Source organism: Sebastes fasciatus, chromosome 19, assembly GCF_043250625.1.
Source record: "Sebastes fasciatus isolate fSebFas1 chromosome 19, fSebFas1.pri, whole genome shotgun sequence".
Classification (NCBI taxonomy): Eukaryota; Metazoa; Chordata; class Actinopteri; order Perciformes; family Sebastidae; genus Sebastes; species Sebastes fasciatus.
Window position 1 is genome coordinate 578,116 of NC_133813.1, and position 24,087 is coordinate 602,202.

At 43.5% G+C, this 24,087-nt stretch overlaps 1 protein-coding gene across 15 annotated transcripts; it reads left to right on the forward strand.

Annotated features, from left to right (window-relative positions):
* The first annotated feature begins 1,229 nt into the window (after positions 1 to 1,229).
* dusp11 (dual specificity phosphatase 11 (RNA/RNP complex 1-interacting)) lies at positions 1,230 to 22,635 on the forward strand. 15 transcript variants are annotated; one of them, XM_074617042.1, is made up of 11 exons: positions 1,230 to 1,521; positions 16,188 to 16,263; positions 16,965 to 17,096; positions 17,623 to 17,746; positions 19,715 to 19,769; positions 19,844 to 19,896; positions 19,973 to 20,048; positions 20,139 to 20,270; positions 21,463 to 21,744; positions 21,778 to 21,801; positions 21,835 to 22,635. In XM_074617042.1, exons 1-11 carry the CDS (start codon positions 1,490 to 1,492, stop codon positions 22,196 to 22,198), a joined length of 1,350 nt encoding a protein of 449 aa, XP_074473143.1. In that variant the 5' UTR covers positions 1,230 to 1,489; the 3' UTR covers positions 22,199 to 22,635. The 15 variants fall into 15 exon arrangements, with proteins under 15 accessions (XP_074473143.1, XP_074473148.1, XP_074473146.1 ...); XM_074617047.1 differs by lacking the exon at positions 21,778 to 21,801 and having other exon boundaries at positions 21,463 to 21,681; positions 21,715 to 21,738; XM_074617045.1 differs by having other exon boundaries at positions 21,463 to 21,681.
* The last annotated feature ends 1,452 nt before the right edge of the window (positions 22,636 to 24,087 follow it).

Genomic DNA, 24,087 nt, shown 5'->3' on the forward strand with positions numbered 1-24,087 from the left:
CATATTATATTATATTAAATCATATTATATCATATTATATTATATTATATTAAATCATATATTATATTATATTATATTATATATTATATTATATCATATTATATTAAATCATATATTATATTATATATTATATTATATCATATATTATATCATATTATATTATATTAAATCATATATTATATTATATCATATTATATTAAATCATATTATATTATATTATATTAAATCATATTATATTATATTAAATCATATTATATTATATTAAATCATATTATATTATATTATGATACCTAATGATCTTTGTTTTGTCATAATGTCACATATTGTAATTACTGTTTTCTACAATAAAGAACTAAGAAAAATAAAGACGGTGTGTCGCCTTCATAAATGTAAATTTGCTAAAGTTAAACTTCCCTTTATGTTTTTAATAAATAAATGGAGCTTTATATGAACTCTGTTAAAATGATCCTGAGCTCCATCTGGCACTTTACTTTACTTTACTTTATTAATTTATATTTTGCCTTTAATCTTTTTTCACTTGAGATCTTGGTGTTTATTTGTTATCTGATTCAAAATGTAAAATAAAGATAAGAATGTAAACTTGATGAAGTTAAACCTCATTTTAACGTTTTTAATAAATAAACGGAGCTAAAGTCAGATTTCGTAACTTTATTTATATATATTCTATCTCTTTATTGTCCTCATCGTGACCTCCACGTGTTGTGTTGATGTTTATTTGTTTATTTGTTCTCTGATTAAAAAAAGAAAAGTGATGCGTGTCGTGACGTCATCAGCAGGCGCCAGCAGCAGCAGCGTCAGCGCGCAGCTCGGTTCCGGTTCTGGTTGTTGTTCTGTCGCTCTGCGGTCCAGCCGGAGGTTCTGATCCCGTGGATCCGGTTCCAGTACTTTAACACCATCAGCAGTACCGGTAGTCAGTGAGTCAGCAGCAGAGTACTACAGTACTACTAGAGTACTACTACAGTAGATCTATAGATCTATAGTACTACTGAGTACTACAGAGTACTACAGAGTACTACTGAGTACTACTGAGTACTACAGAGTACTACTGAGTACTACAGAGTACTACAGAGTACTACTGAGTACTACAGAGTACTACTGAGTACTACTGAGTACTACAGAGTACTACTGAGTACTACTGAGTACTACTGAGTACTACAGAGTACTACTGAGTACTACAGAGTACTACAGAGTACTACTGAGTACTACAGAGTACTACAGAGTACTACTGAGTACTACAGAGTACTACTGAGTACTACTGAGTACTACAGAGTACTACTGAGTACTACTGAGTACTACAGAGTACTACTGAGTACTACAGAGTACTACAGAGTACTACTGAGTACTACTGAGTACTACAGAGTACTCTATAACAGAGTCAGCAGCAGAGTACTACTGTAGATCTATAGATCTACTAGAACAGAGCGGCTCTGAGAGCCACGTGGTTCCGTCTCCAGCTGATCACAACAACATGTCCCGGAAGAAGAACGGAATACCGGACCGGTAAGAACCGACACCCCTCCGGTACACAACTACACACACTACAACTACACACAGTACTACTACACACAGTACAACTACACACAGTACTACTACACACACTACAACTACACACAGTACTACTACACACAGTACAACTACACACAGTACTACTACACACAGTACAACTACACACAGTACTACTACACACAGTACTACACACAGTACTACTACACACAGTACTACTACACACAGTACAACTACACACAGTACAACTACACACAGTACTACTACACACAGTACTACTACACACAGTACAACTACACACAGTACTACTACACACACTACAACTACACACAGTACTACTACACACAGTACAACTACACACAGTACTACTACACACAGTACTACTACACACAGTACTACTACACACACTACAACTACACACACTACAACTATACACAGTACTACTACACACAGTACAACTACACACAGTACTACTACACACAGTACAACTACACACAGTACTACTACACACACTACAACTACACACAGTACTACTACACACAGTACAACTACACACAGTACTACTACACACAGTACAACTACACACAGTACTACTACACACAGTACTACTACACACAGTACTACTACACACAGTACTACTACACACAGTACTACTACACACAGTACAACTACACACAGTACTACTACACACAGTACTACTACACACAGTACAACTACACACAGTACAACTACACACAGTACAACTACACACAGTACTACTACACACACTACAACTACACACAGTACTACTACACACAGTACTACTACACACACTACAACTACACACAGTACTACTACACACAGTACTACTACACACAGTACAACTACACACAGTACTACTACACACAGTACTACTACACACAGTACAACTACACACAGTACAACTACACACAGTACAACTACACACAGTACTACTACACACAGTACTACTACACACAGTACAACTACACACAGTACAACTACACACAGTACAACTACACACAGTACTACTACACACAGTACTACTACACACAGTACAACTACACACAGTACTACTACACACAGTACAACTACACACAGTACTACTACACACAGTACTACTACACACACTACAACTACACACAGTACTACTACACACAGTACAACTACACACAGTACTACTACACACACACACACAGTACAACTACACACAGTACAACTACACACAGTACTACTACACACAGTACTACTACACACAGTACTACTACACACAGTACTACTACACACACTACAACTACACACAGTACTACTACACACAGTACTACTACACACAGTACTACTACACACACTACAACTACACACAGTACTACTACACACACACACAGTACAACTACACACAGTACTACTACACACAGTACTACTACACACAGTACAACTACACACAGTACTACTACACACAGTACAACTACACACAGTACTACTACACACAGTACTACTACACACAGTACAACTACACACAGTACAACTACACACACTACAACTACACACAGTACTACTACACACAGTACTACTACACACAGTACTACTACACACACTACAACTACACACAGTACTACTACACACAGTACTACTACACACACTACAACTACACACAGTACTACTACACACACACACAGTACAACTACACACAGTACTACTACACACAGTACAACTACACACAGTACTACTACACACAGTACAACTACACACAGTACTACTACACACAGTACTACTACACACACTACAACTACACACAGTACTACTACACACACACACACAGTACAACTACACACAGTACAACTACACACAGTACTACTACACACAGTACTACTACACACACTACAACTACACACAGTACTACTACACACACACACACAGTACAACTACACACAGTACAACTACACACAGTACAACTACACACAGTACAACTACACACAGTACAACTACACACACTACAACTACACACAGTACAACTACACACACTACAACTACACACAGTACTACTACACACACACACAGTACAACTACACACAGTACAACTACACACAGTACAACTACACACAGTACAACTACACACAGTACAACTACACACACTACAACTACACACAGTACAACTACACACAGTACTACTACACACAGTACAACTACACACAGTACTACTACACACACACACACACAGTACAACTACACACAGTACAACTACACACAGTACTACTACACACAGTACTACTACACACACTACAATTACACACAGTACTACTACACACAGTACTACTACACACACTACAACTACACACAGTACTACTACACACACACACACAGTACAACTACACACAGTACAACTACACACAGTACTACTACACACAGTACAACTACACACAGTACAACTACACACACTACAACTACACACAGTACAACTACACACAGTACTACTACACACAGTACAACTACACACAGTACTACTACACACACACACACAGTACAACTACACACAGTACAACTACACACAGTACTACTACACACAGTACTACTACACACACTACAACTACACACAGTACTACTACACACAGTACTACTACACACACTACAACTACACACAGTACTACTACACACACACACAGTACAACTACACACACTACAACTACACACAGTACTACTACACACAGTACTACTACACACAGTACAACTACACACAGTACTACTACACACAGTACTACTACACACAGTACTACTACACACAGTACAACTACACACAGTACTACTACACACACAGTACAACTACACACAGTACTACAACTACACACAGTACTACTACACACAGTACTACTACACACACTACAACTACACACAGTACTACTACACACAGTACTACTACACACAGTACAACTACACACAGTACAACTACACAGTACTACTACACACACACACACACTACAACTACACACAGTACTACTACACACAGTACTACTACACACAGTACAACTACACACAGTACAACTACACACAGTACAACTACACACAGTACTACTACACACAGTACAACTACACACAGTACAACTACACACAGTACAACTACACACAGTACTACTACACACAGTACAACTACACACAGTACAACTACACACAGTACAAGTACAACTACACACAGTACTACTACACACAGTACAACTACACACAGTACAACTACACACAGTACAAGTACAACTACACACAGTACTACTACACACACACACACTACAACTACACACAGTACTACTACACACAGTACAACTACACACAGTACTACTACACACAGTACAACTACACACAGTACAACTACACACAGTACAACTACACACAGTACTACTACACACAGTACAACTACACACAGTACAAGTACAACTACACACAGTACTACTACACACAGTACAACTACACACAGTACAACTACACACAGTACAACTACACACAGTACTACTACACACAGTACTACTACACACAGTACTACTACACACAGTACAACTACACACAGTACTACTACACACAGTACTACTACACACACTACAACTACACACAGTACTACTACACACAGTACTACTACACACACTACAACTACACACAGTACTACTACACACACACACACAGTACAACTACACACACTACAACTACACACAGTACTACTACACACAGTACTACTACACACAGTACAACTACACACAGTACTACTACACACAGTACTACTACACACAGTACTACTACACACAGTACAACTACACACAGTACTACTACACACACAGTACAACTACACACAGTACTACTACACACACTACAACTACACACAGTACTACTACACACAGTACTACTACACACACTACAACTACACACAGTACTACTACACACAGTACTACTACACACAGTACAACTACACACAGTACAACTACACAGTACTACTACACACACACACACTACAACTACACACAGTACTACTACACACAGTACTACTACACACAGTACAACTACACACAGTACAACTACACACAGTACAACTACACACAGTACTACTACACACAGTACAACTACACACAGTACAACTACACACAGTACAACTACACACAGTACAACTACACACAGTACAACTACACACAGTACTACTACACACAGTACAACTACACACAGTACAACTACACACAGTACAAGTACAACTACACACAGTACTACTACACACAGTACAACTACACACAGTACAACTACACACAGTACAAGTACAACTACACACAGTACTACTACACACACACACTACAACTACACACAGTACTACTACACACAGTACAACTACACACAGTACTACTACACACAGTACAACTACACACAGTACAACTACACACAGTACAACTACACACAGTACTACTACACACAGTACAACTACACACAGTACAAGTACAACTACACACAGTACTACTACACACAGTACAACTACACACAGTACTACTACACACAGTACTACTACACACAGTACTACTACACACAGTACTACTACACACAGTACTACTACACACACACAGTACAACTACACACAGTACAACTACACACAGTACTACTACACACAGTACTACTACACACAGTACTACTACACACACTACAACTACACACAGTACTACTACACACACTACAACTACACACAGTACTACTACACACACACACAGTACAACTACACACACTACAACTACACACAGTACTACTACACACAGTACTACTACACACAGTACTACTACACACAGTACTACTACACACAGTACAACTACACACAGTACTACTACACACACACAGTACAACTACACACAGTACTACTACACACACTACAGCTACACACAGTACTACTACACACACTACAACTACACACAGTACTACTACACACAGTACAACTACACACAGTACAACTACACACAGTACAACTACACACAGTACTACTACACACAGTACTACTACACACAGTACTACTACACACAGTACTACTACACACAGTACAACTACACACAGTACTACTACACACAGTACTACTACACACAGTACTACTACACACAGTACAACTACACACAGTACAACTACACACAGTACTACTACACACAGTACTACTACACACAGTACAACTACACACAGTACTACTACACACACTACAACTACACAGTACTACTACACACAGTACAACTACACACAGTACTACTACACACAGTACTACTACACACAGTACTACTACACACAGTACAACTACACACAGTACTACTACACACACTACAACTACACACAGTACTACTACACACACTACAACTACACACAGTACTACTACACACAGTACAACTACACACAGTACAACTACACACAGTACAACTACACACAGTACAACTACACACAGTACTACTACACACAGTACTACTACACACAGTACAACTACACACAGTACTACTACACACACTACAACTACACACAGTACTACTACACACAGTACAACTACACACACTACAACTACACACAGTACTACTACACACAGTACTACTACACACAGTACAACTACACACAGTACTAATACACACTACTAATACACACAGTACAACTACACACAGTACTAATACACACTGTACTAATACACACAGTACAACTACACACAGTACTAATACACAGAGTACTAATACACACAGTACAACTACACACAGTACTAATACACACAGTACAACTACACACAGTACTAATACACACAGTACTAATACACACAGTACAACTACACACAGTACTAATACACACAGTACTAATACACACAGTACAACTACACACAGTACTAATACACACAGTACTAATACACACAGTACAACTACACACAGTACTAGTACACACAGTACTAATACACACAGTACAACTACACACAGTACTAATACACACTGTACTAATACACACAGTACAACTACACACAGTACTAATACACACTGTACTAATACACACAGTACAACTACACACAGTACTAATACACAGAGTACTAATACACACAGTACAACTACACACAGTACTAATACACAGAGTACTAATACACACAGTACTAATACACACAGTACTAATACACACAGTACAACTACACACAGTACTAATACACACTGTACTAATACACACAGTACAACTACACACAGTACTAATACACAGAGTACTAATACACACAGTACTAATACACACAGTACTAATACACAGAGTACTAATACACACTGTACTAATACACACAGTACAACTACACACAGTACTAATACACACAGTACAACTACACACAGTACTAATACACACAGTACTAATACACACAGTACAACTACACACAGTACTAATACACACAGTACTAATACACACTGTACTAATACACACAGTACAACTACACACAGTACTAATACACACTGTACTAATACACACAGTACAACTACACACAGTACTAATACACAGAGTACTAATACACACAGTACAACTACACACAGTACTAATACACACAGTACAACTACACACAGTACTAATACACACAGTACTAATACACACAGTACTAATACACACAGTACTAATACACACAGTACAACTACACACAGTACTAATACACACTGTACTAATACACACAGTACAACTACACACAGTACTAATACACACTGTACTAATACACACAGTACAACTACACACAGTACTAATACACACAGTACTAATACACACAGTACAACTACACACAGTACTAATACACACTACTAATACACACAGTACAACTACACACAGTACTAATACACACTGTACTAATACACACAGTACAACTACACACAGTACTAATACACAGAGTACTAATACACACAGTACAACTACACACAGTACTAATACACACAGTACAACTACACACAGTACTAATACACACAGTACTAATACACACAGTACTAATACACACAGTACAACTACACACAGTACTAATACACACAGTACTAATACACACAGTACAACTACACACAGTACTAATACACACAGTACTAATACACACAGTACAACTACACACAGTACTAATACACACAGTACTAATACACACAGTACAACTACACACAGTACTAATACACACTGTACTAATACACACAGTACAACTACACACAGTACTAATACACACTGTACTAATACACACAGTACAACTACACACAGTACTAATACACAGAGTACTAATACACACAGTACAACTACACACAGTACTAATACACAGAGTACTAATACACACAGTACTAATACACACAGTACTAATACACACAGTACAACTACACACAGTACTAATACACACTGTACTAATACACACAGTACAACTACACACAGTACTAATACACAGAGTACTAATACACACAGTACTAATACACACAGTACTAATACACAGAGTACTAATACACACTGTACTAATACACACAGTACAACTACACACAGTACTAATACACAGAGTACTAATACACACAGTACTAATACACACAGTACTAATACACACAGTACAACTACACACAGTACTAATACACACAGTACTAATACACACAGTACAACTACACACAGTACTAATACACACTGTACTAATACACACAGTACAACTACACACAGTACTAATACACAGAGTACTAATACACACAGTACTAATACACACAGTACTAATACACAGAGTACTAATACACACTGTACTAATACACACAGTACAACTACACACAGTACTAATACACAGAGTACTAATACACACAGTACTAATACACACAGTACTAATACACACAGTACAACTACACACAGTACTAATACACACTGTACTAATACACACAGTACAACTACACACAGTACTAATACACACTGTACTAATACACACAGTACAACTACACACAGTACTAATACACAGAGTACTAATACACACAGTACTAATACACACAGTACTAATACACAGAGTACTAATACACACAGTACTAATACACACAGTACAACTACACACAGTACTAATACACACAGTACTAATACACAGAGTACTAATACACAGAGTACTAATACACACAGTACTAATACACAGAGTACTAATACACAGAGTACTAATACACAGAGTACTAATACACACAGTACTAATACACACAGTACTAATACACACAGTACAACTACACACAGTACTAATACACACAGTACTAATACACACAGTACAACTACACACAGTACTAATACACACTGTACTAATACACACAGTACAACTACACACAGTACTAATACACAGAGTACTAATACACACAGTACTAATACACACAGTACTAATACACAGAGTACTAATACACACTGTACTAATACACACAGTACAACTACACACAGTACTAATACACAGAGTACTAATACACACAGTACTAATACACACAGTACTAATACACACAGTACAACTACACACAGTACTAATACACACTGTACTAATACACACAGTACAACTACACACAGTACTAATACACACTGTACTAATACACACAGTACAACTACACACAGTACTAATACACAGAGTACTAATACACACAGTACTAATACACACAGTACTAATACACAGAGTACTAATACACACAGTACTAATACACACAGTACAACTACACACAGTACTAATACACACAGTACTAATACACAGAGTACTAATACACAGAGTACTAATACACACAGTACTAATACACAGAGTACTAATACACAGAGTACTAATACACACAGTACTAATACACACAGTACTAATACACAGAGTACTAATACACACAGTACTAATACACACAGTACTAATACACACAGTACTAATACACAGAGTACTAATACACACAGTACTAATACACACAGTACAACTACACACAGTACTAATACACACAGTACTAATACACAGAGTACTAATACACAGAGTACTAATACACACAGTAAGGCAAGGCAAGGCAGCTTTATTTGTATAGCACATTTCAACAACAGGGCAATTCAAAGTGCTTTACAGAAACATTCAAGAAATAATTAAAACAGTTATAAAAACATAAAGATTAGAAAATAAAAACAAGCTAAAAATAAAAGCTAGGATAGAAGCTAAAATTGCATAAAACTCAAAAGAGTAGAAGTTATAGTGCAGTGTCAGAATAAAAGGCACCCGCAAACAGGAAAGTTTTAAGCTTTGTTTTAAAAGAAGTGAGAGTTGGAGCGGTCCTGCAGGTTTCTGGGAGCTTGTTCCAGATGTTTGGTGCATAAAAACTGAACGCTGCTTCTGCATGTTTAGTTCTGACTCTGGGGACACTAAGCAGACCTGATCCAGATGACCTGAGAGGTCTGGATGGTTCATAACACAGCAGAAGATCAGAAATGTATTTTGGCCCTAAACCATTTAGTGCTTTGTAAACCAGCAGCAGTATTTTGAAATCAATTCTCTGAGAGACAGGCAGCCAGTGTAGAGACTTCAGAACTGGACTGATGTGATCCACTTTCTTGGTCTTAGTGAGGACTCTAGCAGCAGCGTTCTGAATCAGCTGCAGCTGTCTGATCGATTTTTTAGGAAGACCGGTAAAGACGCCGTTACAGTAGTCAAGTCGGCTGAAGATAAATGCATGGACTAGTTTTTCCAAATCCTGCTGAGACATCAGTCCTCTAATTCTTCTTATATTCTTCAGGTGATAGAAGGCTGTCTTTGTAATTGTCTTAATATGGCTGTTAAAGCTCAGGTCTGAGTCCATGACTACACCAAGGTTTCTGGCTTGGTCTGAGCTTTTTAACATCACAGATTGTAGGTGAGCACTAACCTTTAATCTTTCTTTTTTGGCTCCAAAAACTACGACCTCAGTTTTGTCTTTGTTCAGCTGAAGAAAATTCTGACACATCCAATTATTGACTTGTTCAATGCACTCACTCAGTGCTTGTATTGGACTGTAGTCTCCTAGTGATAGAGTTATATAAATTTGTGTGTCGTCTGCATAGTTATGGTAATTTATTTTGTTGTTCTCAAAAATCTGACCCAGTGGGAGCATGTAGATGTTAAACAAAAGAGGCCCCAAGATGGAGCCTTGGGGAACTCCGCATGTGATTTTGTTCAGCTCAGATTTGCAATTACCTATAGACACAAAGAAGTCCCTGTCTTTTAGGTAGGATTTAAACCAGCTGAGTGCTATGCCAGAAATACCCACCCAGTTTTCCAGTCGGTCTAGTAATATATTATGGTCAACCGTGTCGAATGCAGCACTGAGATCCAGTAAAACTAAAACCGTAGTTCTACCACTGTCTGTGTTCAATCGGATGTCATTGAAGACCTTAACAAGAGCAGTCTCAGTGCTGTGGTTTCGTCGAAAACCTGACTGGAAGACATCAAAAGAGTTGTTTAGTGCCAGAAAGCTATTTAATTTTTGAAAAACTGTTTTTTCAATTATTTTAGACAAGAATGGAAGATTTGATATCGGTCTGTAATTATTTACTACTGATGAGTCCAGATTGTTCTTTTTGAGGAGTGGTTTGATGACAGCAGTTTTCAGGGCCTGTGGGAAGACTCCTGAAACAAGAGATGCATTAACAATCTGTAAAAGCTCTGAGACCATACAATCTGTTGGCAGAATGTCAAGGCAGCATGAGGAGGATTTTAGATGTTGTATGATTTCCTCCAGGTATGTCTGATTTATTGGATAAAACTGTGTCATGGTATTTGCGCCAGGTTTAAGTGGACGCAGGGGAAACAAACATCCTGTACCTGCTATGGAGGAAGTGACTGCTTGTCTGATTTTGTGAATTTTTTCTGTAAAAAAGGAAGCAAATTCATTGCAGGCCCTGGAGGATAAAAGTTCAGAGGCTACTGACACAGGAGGGTTTGTTAGCCTGTCGACAGCAAACAGGGCACGTGCATTGTTATTGTTTTTGGTGATGATGTCAGAGAAGAAGGACCGCCTTGCATTTTTCAGTTCTGAATTATAAATGCAAAGTCTCTCTTTATAGATGTCATAATGAACTTGTAGATTTGTTTTCCGCCACTGGCGTTCAGCTTTTTGACACTCTCTTTTTTCATTTCTTACCAACATGGTATTTCTCCATGGAGATTTTTTCTTACCAGAGACAATCTTCACCGTTTTGGGTGCAATGCTATCAATAACATTTGTCATTTTAGAATTGAAATTATCTACAAGCTCATTGACAGAGGTCCAGGGGAGGGTGGGTGTGGAAGAGAAAGCCTGAACAAATTGATCACTGGTATTTTCAGTGATATACCTTTTTGTGATTACCTCTGTCTTATCATTTCTGTGCACAGGAAGAGTACTCTCAAAGAATACACAGGAATGATCAGACAGAGCAACATCCATCACTACAACCTTGGAAATGTTCAGGCCCTTTGATATGATTAAGTCCAAAGTGTGTCCCCTATTGTGTGTGGGCTCTGTCACATGCTGACTCATTCCATAGTTATCAAGAACCTGACACAGTTCTTTGGCCCCTCTGTCCTGTTGGTTGTCAACATGGATGTTAAAATCACCAACAATGACTACACAGTCAAAGTCAACACAAATTACAGACAGCAGTTCAGTAAAATCATCAAAAAAGTTTGCACAGTATTTAGGTGGCCTGTAGATATTGAGAAACAAAGCTCGAGAAGAGGAGTTCAGCTGAAGAGCGACATATTCAAAAGAAGCAAAATGTCCATAAGATATCTGTTTGCATTGGAGAGAATCATTAAACAACATGGCAACTCCACCTCCTTTCTTATGCATTCTAGCTTCGCTCATAAAACTAAAGTTGGGAGGAGTTGACTCGATAAGAACAGCTGCACTGTTATTTTGGTCTAACCAAGTTTCAGTTAAAAACATAAAATCAAGCTTGTGCTCAATAATGAAATCATTGATTAAAAAACTTTTTCCTGCCAAAGACCTGACGTTTAACAGGGCTAGCTTTAATGTGCTAGAAGCATTATTATTATTTTTTGGGACATGGTTTGGCCGGCAAGGAATCAATGCTAAATTTGATAAATTAGCACAATCAGTAAAAATCTTCCTGTTTCTTTGCAGATTCACCATTCTTTTTCTACTACTTATTAGAACTGAGATAGAAGAAGCTCTCATCACACAGGGCCCCAGCTTTTCCTGGAAACAGTCATGTGTATCATTAGCCTTGAAGCCTGGACCCAGCACATATCAATCTGTGCTTGCAACTTTTTGTAAAGGAACATCCTTATCAGGCTGCGGAGACAGAGGCTGATTCCATTGTGGAGGGGATGGAGGTGGTGGGTGTCGTGCTTGTGGAGATAGTGCCAAAGTTGTTCGAGGTCGACCTCGTGGGGGGATCATGGGAGAGAAAATGGGTGTAGGGCGGGGAGTAAGTTTAGTTCCAGCATTGACCAGCTCCTTCATGTGGTCAGTGAACTCCAAGAGGGGGGAGGAGGGAGAAAGGGTGATAAGCGAGGATGAGGACGCCTCCTCTTGTCTCTGCTGTATCCCAGGGCTGGCTTGTGGTGGGGGGTGAAATGATTCTCCTTGAGGTCCCCTGGCACATTGTGTTGTGTCTTCGTCCAGTGGTGATTCCTCTTGTCTCGCGTCCTTGGCAGAGGGAACAGATGAATGACGCAGGAAGTAGAATAGGTTGGAGTTGAACAATTTTACTCCTGACTTGTTTAGGCAGAGTCCATCTGCCTTGAAGAGATGTCTGCGGTCCCAAAAAAAGTTAAAATTGTCAATAAAATGCACTGAGTGGGATTTGCATGCTGTTGAAAGCCATGTGTTCAGTCCCAGCAACCTGCTGAATCTCTCGACTCCTCTTCTGATCGGCGGCAGGGGTCCACTGATAAACACCTGAGCATTCACAGAGCTGACCGTGTTTAGCAGACCAGTAAAGTCCCGTTTCAGCACTTCAGACTGTTGCTTCACAACATCATTCGACCCAATGTGCAATACCACATTTTTCACATTTGGGTGTGCAGTCACAATATCCAGGATTCTTTCTGCCAGATCAGAGACCATATCTTTGGGAAAACAGAGTACTTTGATGTCTTTACTCCACATGCTTTTCACATCTTTAACAGCAGCATCACCCACAATCAGAGTTTGAGTTTGAGGCCCAGTTGATAGCTTTCCCTGTAGCCTTTTACCTTCAGAGTTGCTTTTGGTTCTTACCCTGCTGTGTGAAGAGTTGAGATTATCCAGGGCATCAGATCGAGATCCAGGGTCCTGCAACAGTGGAGCAAATCTGTTCTCCAGTTGCAAACTTCTTTGTTGGGGAGGTTTGTTACTCATCCTTCCTTTCACAGTTGTCCACGGTTGGACCTTACTTTGTACAGGGGTTGATGAGGCACTATGCTCGGATGCTAATGCAGGCCAGCCGGTCGCATCATATATCTGAGGGTGCTGGGTTCTGCCTGTAAGTTTTCCTCCCATTTCCCAGGGACATGATTTACGCTTTGGCTTTGCACCAAGAGCGTTCCAGGGAGGACTACTAGTCGATTTATTGCCCTCTTGATTCTTGGTGGTCTTGTTGGTGCTAATTAGCTTTCTATTAGTCTGTTCCAGTTCACTGTTTTGAGTCAGTGGTAGAGTGGTTTCATTCCCACAGTCCATTCACCTCCGCATTCACTTCGAGCCGGATAATCTTTGTTTCCAGCACTGCTATCTTCTGTAGAAGTTTGTAGTAGTCATCCGTGGAGAAGGGAGGCATCTTGCTGCCGATTAGCTTTAGCCAAGCACCTCGCTCCCGTTCACTATAGTACAGGCTTGTGCTGCTGATAGGCCGCGCTCACAAAGTAAAACAGTTTTTAAAACAGTGGTAGCCTTCAGTTTCTTTCATAAATTAAACTCCCAGTGATTTGTAAGTATCCAGGACCCGTTTTCCAAAAATTTAGTAGCGAAAGATAAGCATAGCAATGATAAAAAGAAAGCAAAGCAGAGAGCAACTCAGCGAAGCGTCTGCACAGGAGGAAGAGCAGGAGCAAAATATACACACAGTACAACTACACACAGTACAACTACACACAGTACTAATACACACAGTACAACTACACACAGTACTAATACACACAGTACTAATACACACAGTACAACTACACACAGTACTAATACACACAGTACTAATACACACAGTACAACTACACACAGTACTAATACACACAGTACTAATACACACAGTACAACTACACACAGTACTAATACACACTGTACTAATACACACAGTACAACTACACACAGTACTAATACACACAGTACTAATACACACAGTACAAATACACAGAGTACTAATACACACAGTACTAATACACACAGTACAACTACACACAGTACTAATACACACAGTACCCGCTCAGTCATTCACACAGGATGAGTACTTCTAGAGGAGAGGTAGAACTACATGGTAACCTGTACATTGAACCAGTACATAGAACCAGTACATAGAACCAGTACATAGAACCTGTACATAGAACCAGTACATAGAACCAGTACATAGAACCTGTACATAGAACCTGTACATAGAACCAGTACATAGAACCACTGTATATAACCAGTACATGGTAACCAGTACATAGAACAGTACATAGAACCACTATATAGAACCAGTACATAGAACCAGTACATAGAACCTGTACATAGAACCAGTACATAGAACCAGTATATAGAACCAGTAACACTGATGTTTTTAAATAGATGGCTGGACTACGAAGCTGTTGGGAGAAGACTGGACGGGACGCGTTTCATCGCCTTCAAAGTTCCTCTGAAGCAGGTCAGGACGCTAGAACGTCTTGTTTTAGAACGTCTTGTTTTAGAACGTCTTCTTTTAGAACGTCTTCTTTTAGAACGTCTTCTTTTAGAACGTCTTGTTTTAGAACGTCTTGTTTTAGAACGTTTTGTTTTAGAACGTCTTCTTTTAGAAACGTCTTGTTTTAGAACGTCTTCTTTTAGAACGTCTTCTTTTAGAACGTCTTCTTTTAGAAACGTCTTCTTTTAGAAACGTCTTGTTTTAGAGCGTCTTGTTTTAGAACGTCTTGTTTTAGAACATCTTGTTTTAGAACGTCTTGTATTAGAACATCTTTAAAAATGTCTTCTTTTAGAACGTCTTGTTTAAGAACGTCTTGTTTTAGAGCGTCTTGTTTTAGAACGCCTTGTTTTAGAATGCCTTGTTTTAGAACGTCTTGTTTTAGAGCGTCTTGTTTTAGAACGTCTTCTTTTAGAACGTCTTCTTTTAGAACGTCTTCTTTTAGAACGTCTTCTTTTAGAAACGTCTTGTTTTAGAGCGTCTTGTTTTAGAAACGCCTTGTTTTAGAACATCTTGTTTTAGAACATCTTGTTTTAGAATGTCTTGTTTTAGAACATCTTGTTTTAGAACATCTTGTTTTAGAATGTCTTGTTTTAGAACGTCTTGTTTTAGAACTGCATTGAGGAGAGAACAGCTGCTGATGAACATCTGTGTGTGTTTTCTTAAAGTCTCTGAACCGCCAGCTTCCATGTTCTCAAGTGTTTGGTCCCTGGGATCTGCTGGACGTTCTGGACAAGGAGAACCAAGAACTGGGTCTGATCATTGATCTGACGTTCACCACTCGCTACTACAAACTACAGGTATGTTCTAATGGTTCTACTACAGACAACAGGTATGTTCTAATGGTTCTACTACAGACTACAGGTATGTTCTAATGGTTCTACTACAGACAACAGGTATGTTCTAATGGTTCTACTACAGACTACAGGTATGTTCTAATGGTTCTACTACAGACTACAGGTATGTTCTAATGGTTCTACTACAGACAACAGGTATGTTCTAATGGTTCTACTACAGACTACAGGTATGTTCTAATGGTTCTACTACAGACTACAGGTATGTTCTAATGGTTCTACTACAAACTACAGGTATGTTCTAATGGTTCTACTACAGACAACAGGTATGTTCTAATGGTTCTACTACAGACAACAGGTATGTTCTAATGGTTCTACTACAGACTACAGGTATGTTCTAATGGTTCTACTACAGACTACAGGTATGTTCTAATGGTTCTACTACAGACAACAGGTAACACACAGTTCTTATGGTTCTTCTGTCTCAGTTTAAAGGGATGTAAACTAGAACCGGTTCTGGTTCTCTGTGCAGGACGTTCCAGAGTCGCTGTTGTTCGTGAAGATCTTCACAGCCGGTCACGAGGTTCCCAGCGATGATACGATCCTGAGCTTCAAACGTACCGTACGCAGTTTTCTACGAGACAACGCAGAGAACGGTGAGGGATGCTGCTGAGGAACCGGTGTGTTATTCAGCGTAGAACATGTTAAGGAACACTTGTCTATCATTGAGTAAACTGACGACTCCGGAGACTCCATCCGTCATCTTCCTCTTATCCGGGCAGCAGGCTTAGCAGACGTCCCTCTCCTCAGCAACGTTCTCCAGCTCTTCCTGAGGAACCGCAAGGCGTTCCCAAACCAGACCAGATATATAATCTCTCCAGCGTGTTCTCACCAGAAAACGTCCAAAAGGAGGCGTCCAGGAGGATCCTGATCAAATGTTGAACCACCTCAGCTGGTGCCCTTAGAGGTGAAGGTCATCCTGAAGGTCATCCTGAAGGTCACGGTCTGATGAAGCAAACAGAACCGCATCATCTGACCCAATTCTGAGGTCCCCGAACCGGACCATCTCCTCCCCCCGGCCGCACCTTGAGATCCTGTCCATGAAAATCACAAACAGGACCGGTGACCGGGGACAACCCTGGAGGAGGCCGACACCCGCCGGAGCCAACCGCCGGAGACACCCGCCGGAGGCAACCGCCGGAGACACCCGCCGGAGACACCCGCCTGAAACACCCGCCGGAGACACCCGCTGGAGACACCCGCCTGAAACACCCGCCGGAGACACCCGCCGGAGATACCCGGTGGAGACACCCGGCAAGGACACCCGCCGGAGACACCCGGCAGGGACACCCGCCTGAAACACCCGCCGGAGACACCCGCCGGAGACACCCGGCAGGGACACCCGCCTGAAACACCCGCCGGAGACACCCGCCGGAGACACCCGCCGGAGATACCCGGTGGAGACACCCGGCAGGGACACCCGCCGGAGACACCCGGCAGGGACACCCGCCGGAGACACCCGGCAGGGACACCCGCCGGAGACACCCGCCTGAAACACCCGGCGGAGACACCCGGCGGAGACACCCGCCGGAGACACCCGGCAGGGACACCCGGCGGAGACACCCGCCGGAGACACCCGCCGGAGATACCCGGTGGAGACACCCGGCAGGGACACCCGGCGGAGACACCCGGCAGGGACACCCGGCGGAGGCACCCGCCGGAGGCACCCAGAGGAGGCACCCGCCGGAGGCACCCGGCAGGGACACCCGGCGGAGACACCCGGCAGGGACACCCGCCGGAGACACCCGGCAGGGACACCCGGCGGAGACACCCGGCGGAGACACCCGCCGGAGACACCCGCCGGAGATACCCGGTGGAGACACCCGGCAGGGACACCCGCCGGAGACACCCGGCAGGGACACCCGGCGGAGACACCCGGCGGAGACACCCGGCGGAGATACCCACCGGAGACACCCGGCAGGGACACCCGGCGGAGGCACCCAGAGGAGGCACCCGCCGGAGGCACCCGGCGGAGACACCCGGCGGAGACACCCGGAAGGGACACCCGGCGGAGACACCCGGCAGGGACACCCGGCGGAGACACCCGGCGGAGATACCCACCGGAGACACCCGGCAGGGACACCCGGCGGAGGCACCCAGAGGAGGCACCCGGCGGTTGTCTCCGCCGGAGACAACCGCCGGAGACAACCGGGAGGCTGAGCGGTGTGGTACCCTGATAGTTGGAGCACACCCTCCGGTCCCCCTTTTCATAAATGGGAACCACCACCCCGTTCTGCCGTTCCACAGGAACTGTCCCCGACCTCCACGCGACACTGAAGAGGCCCGTCAGCCAAACCAGTCCAACAATGTCGAGAACCTTCAGCCTGTCGGGGTGAACCTCCTCCACCGCCGGCGCTTTGCTGCTGTCTGTTAGAGAACATGAGAACGACTCGGCGACAGACAGAGATGACTGCAACTCGATCCATCTTTAGATCACTCTCTGGATTTGTTGTTCAGTCCGGTTTGGTTCTGGTTCGTTGGACCTGTAGACCTGTAGTGTCTCTTTAAACATTTAGTCTTCTCATCTTTAGTGATGTAGGAAACAACTGTCTTCTCTGTTCCAGACAAGCTGATCGGAGTCCACTGCACCCACGGGCTGAACCGCACCGGCTACCTGATCTGCAGGTGTGAACCACACATCCGTTGGTAGTTTGACCAGTAGGTGTGAACGGTGATTAACAGCTGTGTCTGACCTGCAGGTACCTGATAGACGTTGATGGGATGGACCCTGAAGAGGCAGTAGAGTGTGAGTACTGATGTTCTGCTCTCTTAGTAGTAGAGTAAAGTAAAGTAAAGTATCTCACGTGTTCTGTTGTTCTCAGTGTTCAACTCGTCGCGGGGCCACGTTGTAGAACGGCAGAACTATCTGGAAGACCTGCGATGTGGACCCAAGAGGAGGTGACCATCTCTTTATGGTGATGTTGTGTTAGATTAACATCCTGCTCCAGTTCCATGTGACGCTTCAGTACGGTGATCTGCTTTAAACAGTAACGAGGGGATGGAGGAGTCGGAGCAGGAGCCAATGAGAGGCCTCGCTGCACATCGGCCGAGTCAAACGGCGTCAGACTCCGACAGCAGAGAGGAGAGACGGCCACGCTGTAATGAGTCCAGATACCACAGGTAGGGAGGAGGAACGCCTACACCAACACCAACACCTTATCCTAGGGATGCACCGATACCGATACCAGTACCGGGTATCGGGTCCGATACTGTGCTCACTTTCATTGCTCCACGGGGTTTTGCTGTCACCCTCTGACTCGCGCGTGCGTTAGACTCCTTGGTCCGTGTTTCAAGACGGGTCGGGTGGGTTGCCGACATCGCCGCAGACCCCTGGCGCCTTTTAAGTGGCCGAGCCACGGTCGTGCCCCCGGGGCACTAAGGACAGTCCGCCCCGGTGACACTTTGTCCACGGCCCCAGGAAGCACCTTCGCCCCCGAGCCTTTCCAAGCCAACCTAGAGCCGGTGGCGGCGCACCGCCTCGTATGCGGGACTCCCCAGCCTGCCGTGTGTCGCTCACACCCTCCAGCTGGCTGTTAACGAGGGTCTTTAGACACAGAGAAGTACTCGTATCGGTACTCGTATCGGTACTCGGTATCGGTACTCGGTATCGGTACTCTGTATCGGTACTCTGTATCGGTACTCTGTATCGGTACTCTGTATCGGTACTCGTATCGGTACTGGTATCGGTACGTACTCGGTATCGGTACTCGGTATCGGTACTCGGTATCGGTACTCGGTATCGGTACTCGTATCGGTACTTGTTATCGGTACTCGTATCGGTACTCGGTATCGGTACTCGTATCGGTACTCGGTATCGGTACTCGTATCGGTACGTACTCGGTATCGGTACTCGGTATCGGTACTCGTATCGGTACTTGTTATCGGTACTCGTATCGGTACGTACTCGGTATCGGTACTCGGTATCGGTACTCGGTATCGGTACTCGTTATCGGTACTCGTATCGGTACTTGTTATCGGTACTGGTATCGGTACGTACTCGGTATCGGTACTCGATATCGGTACTCGGTATCGGTACTCGGTATCGGTACTCGGTATCGGTACTCTGTATCGGTACTTGTATCGGTACTCGGTATCGGTACTAGGTATCGGTACTAGGTATCGGTACTCGGTATCGGTACTCGTATCGGTACTTGTTATCGGTACTGGTATCGGTACGTACTCGGTATCGGTATTCGTATCGGTACTCGTATCGGTACTCGTATCGGTACTCGTATCGCTACTCGGTATCGGTGCTCGGTATCGGTGCATCCCTACCTCATTCCCTCTGTTCTCACATCTGTCTGTCCTCCAGCAGATCAAACCAACGCTCCCATCACCACCATCAACACCAGGGCCTCCTTCCCAGTCCACCATCACTGGGAGCCCCTCTCCGCCCGTATCGATGGACAACCCCTCACCCTGACGGTCAGTGGGTGAGACCCCCCAGCTCAGAGGAGAGCAGGTCCAGGTATGCTCCACCAGAGCCGGAGAGGAGATCCAGGTATCCTCCACCAGAGGAGAGCAGGTCCAGGTATGCTCCACCAGAGCCGGAGAGGAGATCCAGGTATCCTCCACCAGAGGAGAGCAGGTCCAGGTATGCTCCACCAGAGCCGGAGAGGAGATCCAGGTATCCTCCACCAGAGGAAAGGAGGTCCAGGTTTGCTCCACCGGAGCCAGAGAGGAGGTCCAGGTTTGCTCCACCAGAGGAGAGCAGGTCCAGGTTTGCTCCACCAGAGGAGAGCAGGTCCAGGTATCCCCCACCTGAGGAAAGGAGGTCCAGGTTTGCTCCACCAGAGCCGGAGAGGAGATCCAGGTATCCCCCACCAGAGCCGGAGAGGAGGTCCAGGTTTGCTCCACCAGGGCTGGAGAGGAGGCCATCTTCCCGCCTGCAGGAGGACAGAAGGAGTCTTCCTCCTCCTCCTCCTCCCCTCCCTCGTTACTCTCCACGCTGGACTGGCGAGTCCAACGGCCATGGCAGACCTGAGGAGGACTGGACCGGTCCCAGAACCAGACCTCACTACAAACAAACTCAGAGTCAACACGTATGACGCTGAGACCAGCTGCTGTTTCCTTTAGAGCTTCATCAGACAGCCGATCAATAACACAGAACGACATCTGCTCCGTCCCCAAACAACTAAACTGTTCTCCGTCACGACTGGAAGGAAACGGGTTCTGTCATGAATCACAGTCGCACGGTCACACGTTCCGGTCACACGTTCCGGTCGCACGGTCACACGTTCCGGTCACACGTTCCGGTCGCACTGTCACACGTTCCGGTCACACGGTCACACGTTCTGGTCGCACGGTCACACCTTCCGGTCGCACGGTCACACCTTCCGGTCACACCTTCCGGTCACACGGTCACACCTTCCGGTCACACCTTCCGGTCGCACGGTCACACCTTCCGGTCGCACGGTCACACCTTCCGGTCATACGGTCACACGTTCCAGTCACACGGTCACACGTTCCGGTCGCACGGTCACACCTTCCAGTCACACGGTCACACGTTCCAGTCACACGGTCACACCTTCCGGTCACACGGTCGCACGTTCCGGTCACACGTTGAATAATGACGTTAGAGAATAATACCGGTTATAACGAGCAGGAAAGTCCACCATCGGTGGGCGGGAGCGGGGAGGTGAACGGGTGAACGGGTCAACGGGTGAACGGGTGAACGGGTGAACCAATCACAGGACGTTCCCCTGGGAGACGGCTCCTCAGTCATGTGTCGCGTTTCCGTTTTATTTTGTTTGTTTTGTACGTTTTGTACGTTTCGTACGTTCCGTACGTTCTCGTCATTTTAAACCCGATGTTTCTTTACTGAACCGAACGCAGTAGTTTTGTTACAACAGACGTTGATCGCATGTTTAGAACTGTAATCCAGAGGAACCATGTTCCCCTCAGAACCTGTGGTGGTTCTGCAGTTTAGTTGTATGGGAACGTCATTTAGTGGGTTGGACAGCACCGAGTCTTTATGGTTCTACTGCTCTGATTAGTTGAACCAGGTTCTCATGTTCTAACGTCATGAGAACACTGAAGGAGTTCTGGATCGTTGTATTTAGAAATGTTCTGATAAAGATATTAAAGTTTGTACCATAAAGACGGTCTCATGTTTCAGTGATTCATAACTCTACTTTATATATCTGTATATATATATATATCTATATATCTATAGATATATATAAATATCTATAGATATATATAAATATCTATAGATATATATAAATATCTATATATATCTGTTCATTTCTCTGTTGATGTTTTTATAAAGAACTCTGTAACTTTGAGAAGTTTTATTTAAATAAAGTGAGTTTTCTGCCGTTGGACGAATGTTTCCAGCTCTTCAGGCGAACCCGACCGAACCCGACCGAACCCGACCGAACCCGACCGAACCCGACCGGACCCGACTGGATCCGACCCGACCCGACAGGACCCGACCGGACCCGACCCGACCCGACCCGACTGGACCGGACCCGACCCGACCGGACCGGACCCGACCCGACTGGACCCAACTGAGACTGAGACCGGACTGTAGTAGTATATATTATATACTATATATATATTTTAAAACTGATAGGTTACTATAGTAAGAGGAGGAAGAGGAGGAGGAGGAGGAAGAGGAATAAGAGGAAGAGGAGGATGAGGAGGAAGAGGAGGAGGAAGAGTAAGAGGAGGAGGAGGAGGAGGAAGAGGAGGAGGAGGAGGAGGAAGAGGAACAAGAAGAGGAGGAGGAAGAGGAGGAAGAGGAACAAGAGGAGGAAGAGGAGGAGGAGGAGAAAGAGGAACAAGAGGAGGAAGAGGAGGAGGAAGACAGGTGTGTTGATTGAAGACAGGAGGACAGGTGTGTTGATGGAAGACAGGAGGACAGGTGTGTTGATTGAAGACAGGAGGACAGGTGTGTTGATGGAAGACAGGAGGACAGGTGTGTTGATGGAAG